This window comes from Pristis pectinata, chromosome 1, assembly GCF_009764475.1.
Source record: "Pristis pectinata isolate sPriPec2 chromosome 1, sPriPec2.1.pri, whole genome shotgun sequence".
Lineage (NCBI taxonomy): Eukaryota > Metazoa > Chordata > Chondrichthyes > Rhinopristiformes > Pristidae > Pristis > Pristis pectinata.
The window spans coordinates 83,810,145-83,820,135 of NC_067405.1; the positions used below are offsets into that span (position 1 = coordinate 83,810,145).

The following is a 9,991-nucleotide window of genomic DNA, read 5'->3' on the forward strand; positions in this document are numbered from 1 at the left end:
GGGAGTAATTGCTACTTTTAAAAAAAGCAGCATTTTTCTCTTTTGTATTTCCCACATTCCCCTGTACTACTTGACTTCATCTATTCCTCTCCCTTACAGCGGATGGCATTGCATTGGGTGCAGCAGCTTCCACATCACAGACGAGTGTACAGTTGATTGTATTTGTAGCTATTATGTTGCACAAAGTAAGTATCGGAAATTTGGATTTCCTTTATTACTGCATTCCATATGAGGGTTTGAGAAATGTTCAGTGATTGGATCTAACAGATCATTTTCCCTTTTGGATATGGATACATTAATAAAGTGGACCAGGAATTCAGCAGTTTGTCTTAGATGGGAATGTGGTAATGGTATTACTGGATTTGCCTACAGCCTGGACTATTAATCCAGAGGTGGCAGAGAGAACCCCACCAGGTGAAGTAAACTGTAAGGGATATGGACTAGTTAAGTGATGGGTAGTTGGATTGTCAGAGTGCAGTGTGAGGTAGAATGGAAAAGCAGAATATTTCCTTAACAGGTGAAAGAGCGGTTAATGTTAGTATTTGGTGGAATTTAGGTGTCCTTTTACGCACACCACAAACTAAGAGGCAAATAGGATGGCAAGTGATGTGTGACCTTTAATGCAAGTGATATCAGTAAGGAAGTCCTGTTACAATTGTACCACAACTGGAATGTTGTTCACCATTTTGACTTGCTTACCAAAGGAAAGGTAAGCTTGTCGTGTGGGAAGGGTGGTGTGTGGAACGCATTCACGCAGTGGATTCCTGCTCTGAGAAAGCTGTCCAGTGAGTAAAGAGTGAAGGGCTGAGAGGATAGAATGAGAAAGTGGAGTTCATGCAGTTATTTTATGGGAAGTATGTGAACTTGAATTTAAAAATCTGTCAGCTTGTAATAAAAGCCAGAATGATTCCCTGATGTCCTTTTGAAGAAGGAAACCTATCACCATTCCTGCTCTGGCACATGTACAATTCCAGACCTACAATAATGTGGCCAAATCTTAACTTTCCTCTACAATGGCCAAATGTTTCAAACTGAGTTGTACCTATTGGCAATACAGAGCCACCCATGGTAGTGGCACAGTGGGAAAGGAAAGGCTCTGGACCTCAGGAAATCTGAAAGCTGCAGGGTCAAGCATGGGCAGCAAGGAAATTTTCTCCTGATGACCACCTGTCACCATCATTTATGAGCATTCTTCCACAATGAACATAACTTGGAGGAGGCACTGAGTGTATCAAGGGTACAGAATGCACTCTGGACAGGGACAGGACTTCATTGTCTTTCACCAAGTGGATTGGTATTACCAACCCTGACAATGATGACACGGTTCTGAAAGACATAGCTACCATTTGGGATGGTTTGTGGGAGAACAACACAAGGGAAAAACCTGGTTGACTTCATTCTAACTAGTCCACCTCCCACAGATGTGACTTGATAGGAGACAGTCTTTGCAGAGATGAAATCCTGTCTTTAATATAGATTGTTTTGTAGATACGACACTCAACAACAAGTGATAGAATCAAAGTAAATATTGGAGCACAGACTTGAGATCAATGATGCATTGTGGCCAACCAACAGGAGAGTAATTGAATTCTACCGTCATCTGTCCTCAGCCTGACACTATTGTTCTGCTGTTGTGATTCAGCTAGAAGCCTGGTTCAGTGAAGATGTAGAAGAGCATGCCAGAGGTAGAACTAGGCACATCTAAAGATGAGGTGCCATCTTACTGTGGCAAATACAAAAGACTTCAGGCTTGTTCAGCAGCATGCTGATAAAATATAACCAGAGAATTGGACAAACTCATCAGCCCTGCCACACCCAGTTATGAATAATAGGTGAATAACTAAATGAGAAACCTCGGGTGGGGGGGAAGAAGAAATACCTGTGTATATCAATGCAATGCACAAGGTTAAAGTGTTTGCAAACATCTTGGATGGAAAACTCAAATCAGTGATCCACTTGAGCCCTCTTGTCTCATCACAAAAGCCAGTCTTCTGCCAATTTGATTACTGCATTGAAATCATAAAATGACTGAGAGCACTGGATAGAGCAAAGCCTGTGAGACCCAGCAATACTCATTGAGCACACACACAGGGCTTGAAGATGTATTCTAGGAAAAGCCAGGACAGTTCTAACGAAATTGGGTATGGCCTGGGTACATCCTGTCCACAAAATTCAGACCAAATTCAGTCCACCCAATAGTTTCCCATTCATTTATTCTCAATTGTTGGCAAAGTGATGGTGGTAATCAAGTGGCACTTGCATTAACCTGCTGACTGTTGCTTGGTGAAGGTTTTGCTAGGAGCACGCAGTTCCAAATGAGTGATGCATGTGATGCAAACATGACCAGAAGAGCTCAGTTACGAGATGAAATGAGAGAGAATGCCCTTGATATTAAGACAGGACTTCACAGTGTGTAGCAGAAGGGAGGCCTGGTATATCTTGTTGCCATGAACTGGGACAATCTCTCCATTGGCTGGACTTTTGTCTGTCACAAAAGGATATAGTTTTTGGTGGGCAAGATCTAAGAAACTACTGGTGTTCCTCAGCATAGTGACCTCAGATGTTTCATTCATCTTCTGTCCACTGAGGTCAGACATGAGGACGTTTGAAGATTGCATGGAAGTGTTCAATTCATAACGTCCAGTCTCCAGGAAATAACATTTGTGGCATACAAATGCCAGAGGATGTCTGGCCTTAACAAGAGAGTTCAATCATGCCATCTTGACATTTGGTAGTATTGCCATTCATTGACTGCCAAAACATCAAAGATTTAGAAGTCACCAGTGCCCAAAAACTTAGCCAGCTGCATAAATACTGCCACCTATAAGGCTTGAGTCAGTGTAGTAATTTCCTGAGATTTTGTTTGACTGTATGTCAACACTTGTAAATTCTGCCATTTAGAAGGCTGGGAAACAGGTGCATGGAAACGTGTTCCTTTTCACATTGGATGTTATCCTGACATGGAAGTGTGTTACAAGTCAAAATCCTGGAACTCGCCATCTTGCATCATTATCCATCAGGCCTGTATCAGCTTAAGAAACCAATGACATGTTCCAGGGTAAATGGATAAGTCTGGTCTGAGTGGGTCATGTCTGAGGACAGGATCACAGACAAGGGTTCTAATCTCAACATTTGTGAAATAAGATATCTTTAAATAAAGATCCAGAAAAGGTGGGAGGGCTGGAATCAGTAAACACAACTATAAAGTTGTCAGATTGTTGTAAAATCCCAAGTGGTTCGGTGATACTCTCCAGAGAATTCTATCCTCAGTTGTTGACCTTTAACTGCCTTCTGAAAAGGGCAAATTGCCACCAGCAATCAAAGCCATTCTACCTCAGCCACCACCTGTATTAGAGATGGGTAGTAAATATTACCCTGCTCCCCTCTGAATTGACTTTCAGTCTGTTTGAAGCAATTAGATTATTTTCCAGAGTTAAATCTACAGCAGCCTTTCTGTAGTGATGTTGAGACAACATTTATATGTGCATTTTGACGAAATTCCTCCTTTATGGCTTTTTTTTTAAAATCTCTCACTTCTCAGTTGGAATGTTGGGTCCAAAGCCCATTCCAGTGGTTTGACTACAGAATCTTCAATGCAATAGTGTGGAAGGACTGCACTGTCAGAGGTGCATTCTATCAGATGAGGTGTTGTCTGCCCACTTAGTTATAGAGCCATAGACCCTTATGGTCCAAAGAGAATTAGTGGCATTTTTCCTGGTGTAACAGTGAGATAGTATTCCCCTTGATTCCTGTAACAAAAGAACAGGGTGGGAGGAAACTATTAGGGCAAGAATGTGTGACAGTGTTCTGAAGAGGTTCTCTCCTTCAACAGGAACAGCTTTTTTTGAAAAGGTGCCTCATTTGGGACCCTATTCTGGTTTCCAAGCCTTGTATTTGGAAATATCATAAATTGCTTATCTCTTCAAAGATCCTGTGTTCTCAGTGGACAATACCAGTTACGTACACAGTTTGCCTTGCATCTTCAATGTACTGCACCAACAGTGAAACACTTTGGGAGGTGCGAAGGGCGTAAGGTTACACAGAGGAAATGTTATGATTCATGCAACTGGAAGCAACATGTATGGACTGTTTAATGGTGTACTGCAATCATTGTGTTCTTTCCCTCTGCTTTAGGCTCCAGCTGCTTTTGGTCTGGTTTCTTTCCTTATGCACGCAGGGCTCGAAAGGAATAGAATCAGAAAACACCTACTGGTGTTTGCTTTGGCAGCACCGCTGCTCTCCATGGTCACTTACCTGGGCCTGAGTAAGGTATGTAATGCTTTTCTGGAAAAAAAATGGTATTTATATAGCACTTTCTCACCATAACATGCTAAAGCAGTATGCTAAGAAATCACAATGGAGTGACTGTTACATCAGCAACATACTGCATACAACCAATACCTGAATGATCAATTGATTGAGTTTTAATATTGTTTGTGAAGTTATTGATCAAGGCACAAGAAACACATCTTGCTTGTTTTGCACTGAGACCTTTACCCTCAACCTGAAGAAGCAGAGAGACCTTTGGTCTGACATCTCATCCAAGGATGGGGAATGCCTGACTGACCTGCACTCTGTACTCCAGTGGAGTTGTCAGCTTAGATTATACAGTAAGACTTTGACCTTCTGCTAAAACACATGAACAGAAGGTTCCTGACTGAGAGGTGGGAATGCTGCCAAATGAGCCAAGCCATCATGTGGCAATTGTAGAATTTCAGGTAGTAGTTAATTGAAGCTGTTGTTGTTGATCTGCTATAAAACAATAACAGAGCAGGTGATGTAATTCAAGGAAGGGAGGTTTTCCTCATTAAACCACGGGATTCACACTAGATCACTGTAAAAAAAATTGTTTTATTTGTCATTTATTGCTTTAAGGTCTTCAGTTTTTGAAATGGTGAGACCTCTGTCTAACTGAAGTGCACTGACTCCTAGGGTTTTCTGACATGGTGTGAGGAAGCTGAATTGATGTATGTTAATGTTTCCATTGGTGCTGGAAGCTTTTGTCTCTGGTGCAGTCCCCTTGTAAAATGGAACTTGACAATGCCTTTAACCTGATTCTGCCCTTCAACTCTTGCTGAGCCACAGGTTCATGCCCTGTGTAGCCAGGGAAACTGCTGATATTTCATACTATTGCAGGTATGCGAGTCTATGCTGTGATTATGCAACATCACAGCCAACTGTCTCGCATGCTTTCTAGTAGGGATACAAGAGAAAGCAATTGTCCTGGGAAACCTCTGACTACTGACTATTTTGCACCCTTTTTTTTTGAAGTGTAGACATGACTGTGGTGTAGATAAGCATGTCAGCCAACATCCCCCAAATGGCTGGTGATGCACAGCTAATCTGTGTATTTGGTGATGGTAGTTGAGTGAATGAAGTTGGCAAGGATTCTGGCAAAACTTTGTGAGCGGAGAGTTTCATCATTGGATCTTTCACTCCCATCTGATCATGTAACCAGGCCTTCAGGTTAACCCCTCATCTGAACGATTGCTTCTCTAACAGTGTAGCATTGCTTCGGTGCTGTCCAAGAGTGTTGGTGTAGCAGTATGTGCATTAGTGAAAACTCAGCATCAGAGCCAAGGTGACTTTTGTGGATGAGATCAGGAGATAGCAGTGGAAGCATAGAACCCATACTGACTACATTCTCCCTCTAAAAGGAGCAGCAGTTTAAGCACACGTTCCACCATTTTGGATCGTGGCTTGATCGGTATCTTAACTCCGCCTACCTACTTCAGTTCTGTAAATCTTGCCTGACAAAAGTCCATTGGTTTTGGATTATAAATAGTAAGTTGTGCGCCCTAGCCTCAACATCTCTTCTGCTCTGCTGGAAGCACGGACATGATGGGCCACATAGTCTCCCTTGATGCTGTAACCATTCTATGATCTGAGAGTATTTCTGATTTTCACTACCCTTTATTGAGAATGGGGCTTCTGATGTTGCCTCCGAAGAGTCTAGCTCTCATTTTAAAATTACTTTGGGTTCTCCCATTGGAGCAAATAATTCCTCCCTATCTTATTAAATCCCCTAATCATACAAACTTCAGTCAGGTCACTCCATAATCCTCTATATTCAAGGCTGAAACATAAACTGCCCTCGGTAATATCCTCCTCTTGAATCCTGAAACTGTTTGGTGAATCTACAATGCAGTCACTCCAAGGCCTGTATATCCTTGGTAAGGTTTTGTGTTTTATTTCTGACTACACTAGTCCGGGGGGGGGAGGGTGGTGAGAGAGATAGTAAAGATCTGAATGTAAATTTCACTCCTTTGATTTGAGATAGAAATGTCAGCTTTCCAGAATCTTTTTTTAAATCTTGCTATAAATTGAGACAGTAAAAACAAGTGCAAACTAATGATCAGATTGATAATTCTACACATTCTCAGGGCTTTCCAGCAGTTTATCAATGTAAGGAAAAAGTCTGTTTTCCTACTTTTAAGACTTCTGTTCAAATGGCAGAGGAAGAAATTTATTTCATTTGTAATGTATGGAGCAATTTCAACATGCTAGAATTTTTCCAAATCAAGTTTTAATAACCTAGGACATAGTTTGTATCTGCATTTGAACCTTTGTGATTGCTAATTTCTGAAAGACGCAGGATCCAATTAAACATCAAAGCATTTTAATTGGTGATGTGTTTAATTGCAGTTTTTATGTAAGTTGGCAGGTGCATTTTCCTACATTGTTACAGTAGCAACATTTCAAAAGTGCTTTGTTGGATAGATAGGACTTCAGAGTGTCTTCACCATAGAAATGCAAAGATTTTTTCCCCCAATGTCATCAGAGGTATGCTTCTTTCCCACTTCCAAGTTTAGTTGCTAATTAAGTTAGACACAGTTTGACACTTGGCATCTGGATTGAGAGGACCTGATTGCCATTCATGTGAGAGTGATCTACCATTTTATTTTCCTAATATGGTCTCAATTTAACCAACTAACTTTAAAAGGAGACAAGGTATGGCAGATGCCGGAACCTGGAACAAAAAAAATGAGCTACTTGTGGAATTCAACAGATCAGGCAGCATCTGTGGAGGAAAATGGGCAGTCGATGTTTTGAGTTGAGATCCTTCATCTGGACTGAAAGAGTAGGGTGATGACCAGTGTAAAGAGGTGAAAGGGGAGGGGTTGTGGTAATGGGTCTCGGTGAGAACAAACAGTAGAAAGAATTTGGTCAGAGCTCTTTCCCCACCCATCTCTTTATACCGGCTACCTCCCCTGTACTCTCAGTCCCAATGAAGGGTCTCAAACCAAAATGTTAACTGTCCATTTCCCTCCACAGATGCCGCCTGACCTGCTGAGTTCCTCCAGCAGCTTGTTTTTTTTTTGAACTTTTTTTTAAATTGACGTTTTTTGTTGAAATACTTTTGAGAATTGAACATTGTGATGTTTGCTGCTCTCCCAACAAGGTAATACTAATGTGCATTTCCTTCTCTTCAATGTTTGTTTTTGCAGAGCAGTAAAGAAGCACTTTCAGAAGTGAATGCCACTGGAATTGCCATGCTGTTTTCAGCAGGAACTTTCCTTTATGTAGCCACCGTACACGTGCTTCCGGAGGTGGGTGGCACTGGTCACAGTCACAAGACTGAGTCGGGTGGGAAGGGACTCAGTCGACTTGAGGTTTGCACCCTCGTCCTGGGCTGCTTGATCCCATTGGTACTGTCGGTGGGTCACCAGCATTAACCAACAGCACCCCAGCAGGAACCTGGATAACAAGGGTCTGTCAGCACTCCCATGTTGGTTGGCAGGATCACTACACATACTGGGGCTTTGCCCCTTCATTTTTTTTTCCCCGTGAAATTCCAAATGAAATAGATTGGAAGTATAAATTAAGTGAAATTGTAAATAAGTTGGAAGGAATTCTGGCAATGTAGCCATTTTGAAAAGTGAGTTTTGTTTAACATATCAATGGAAATTTCTGAACTTGTTTCAACGAAATGAGAGAATGTAACTTTAGTCAAATAGTGTCTAGTTACAAAGGATGAAGTACAGGCACTTACTAAATTAACAGTGAACTTGGGGCTGCATTAGAGGTAATCCAGGGCATTAATTAAGCCAAGGGAATTGACATCGGGTTTGAGTATGTGAAATAATTTTTACTGGGTTTTATTCATAAGTGTACAGTCTTAAATAGTTTGTTAGCCTGTAAGCTTGGTGCCTGCTAGTTCAATGTCTGTGTGTTTAAACGATAGGATTTTTGACAGGCTAATGTATTTGGGAAGAATTTTTTTGTTCAAAGTGCTTTGTTAATGTATATGGGGTAAGGAAATAAAAAAAAACTGTCTGAATCATTAATTTTAATGGTCAAACATATCATGCAGTGGGTAGATGGGTGTAGGATAACAAAATGTTTCCTAGGTCCATGGAAGTGAAGTATGAAGAATGAAATCCCATTGCTATGACTTTGCTGACTTGTGAATATTCATTGTTCAGTTGCTTCAGGTAAACTGAAATCATTCCATTGACAATGGCCTTATCTTTCCAACTCTTTGTACACATTAACAGATCTTGCAGATTTTTTTTGTTTTTAAGATGTATATCTATAAATAAATTTTTAATAAGTGGCCATTCTTTGTTTTGTACAACTTTTCTTTTATCCCATCTCTTATAAAGACCTCTTTGAATTGAAAAAGCATTCTACTTTGACGACATCTCCACACAAAAAAAGGGGAGGTATTTCTAACAACAATCCCTTAGGAATCTTGCATTGCAGAAGGGGACTACTGAGCTGATTGTGCTGTGCCAGCTCTTTTGAAAGAGCTATTCAGTCATAAGTCCTGGAGTCGTTCAGTACAGAAACAGGCTGTCTGGCCCACCATATCTATGCCAGCCATTGTACTTACCTATAGAAGTTTCATTTGCTTGCATTTGGTCCAAGCTTTCAATGCCTTGGCAATTTAAGTACTAGCCTATAGCTTCTTACTCAGTTCAGTCCTGTTCCTCTTACCCTGTAGCCCTGCAAAATTCCTCCCCCACCCCACCTCCAAATATTTTTCCAGTTCCCTTTAAATATTGTAAAGGATTCTACTTCACCATCCTTGTGGAATGAACATTACAGATGCCAGAACCTAGGTGCATTAAAAAAAAATGCATAATCTTCACTCATGGTCAAGTGGCTCTGTTGCTTGTGAAAATTCAAAACATCCTTTGTTATTTTGACTACATTTTTTGGTTTTATTAGATGTTGCCTACCATTATCTTGCTTCATCTTAATAAACACTCAAATCAGCCTGACTAACTGGGTCATTATGGAGAGTGCAAGGAGCATTGCCCTTTCATATGGCTTTAATAATGGGATGCTACTTGCTTGTGCTACGGATGGGTTTAGTGGATGGGTCTCTTTGTTTTTCATTGTCCCACAGCCTATTTCTGCATATGCCTTTTTGCTAGAACGTTTGAGATGGCTTCATCAGTAGCCAAGTTCTGCGTTGACCAGGCTATGTTTCTGTCTAGATTCCTTATCCACATACATGCATGTTGTTCACCAATCTATAGGCAAGCAACAATGCTAAACAAAGGTAGTGACACAACTCAAACTCTCCTGCAAGCTTTCTTACTCAAAGAAAATTTGTTTTCTAGGGAATGAAAAACATGGATGCGGAATCACTTGGTGGAAATTCAAATGCTGTTCTGGGCATTTTATTGTTGCTTATGGAGCTGCTTGACCCCAAGTTACTGTGTCAGTGACTTGGCTTGCCAAAGCCAATTGTGTGTGACACGGTGTTATAGTAATACTTATCCAATCAATCTCACATGTTTAAACATTGATGAAAAAATTCAAAGTTCTGATTTTAAACTCCTGACAACTATGTTGTGTGGAAAATCTTGTGCAAAAATATGCTATATTTTCCTCATATGCTCTGAGTATTTCAATCCTTTCAGATAAGGTGCATGAGGCTAAATGTTTTGTTTGAGCTGAAACTACACAGTGAACAGAGTTTTAAGGAACAGAGGGGCCACTGTGTACAAGTTCAAGGATCCCAGAAGGTGGTGGCAGA

General features: G+C 40.8%; 1 protein-coding gene across 1 annotated transcript in view; it reads left to right on the top strand.

The window, feature by feature from the left end:
• slc39a9 (solute carrier family 39 member 9) overlaps window positions 1-8,561 on the top strand; it is a 35,431-nt gene extending 26,870 nt beyond the window's left edge. Inside the window, exons 5-7 of the mRNA XM_052023728.1 lie at window positions 100-185; window positions 4,135-4,269; window positions 7,449-8,561. Of these exons, the coding sequence (XP_051879688.1) occupies window positions 100-185; window positions 4,135-4,269; window positions 7,449-7,676 (449 nt within the window). The 3' untranslated portion in view covers window positions 7,677-8,561. The remainder of the gene's footprint in view (window positions 1-99; window positions 186-4,134; window positions 4,270-7,448) is intronic.
• The last annotated feature ends 1,430 nt before the right edge of the window (window positions 8,562-9,991 follow it).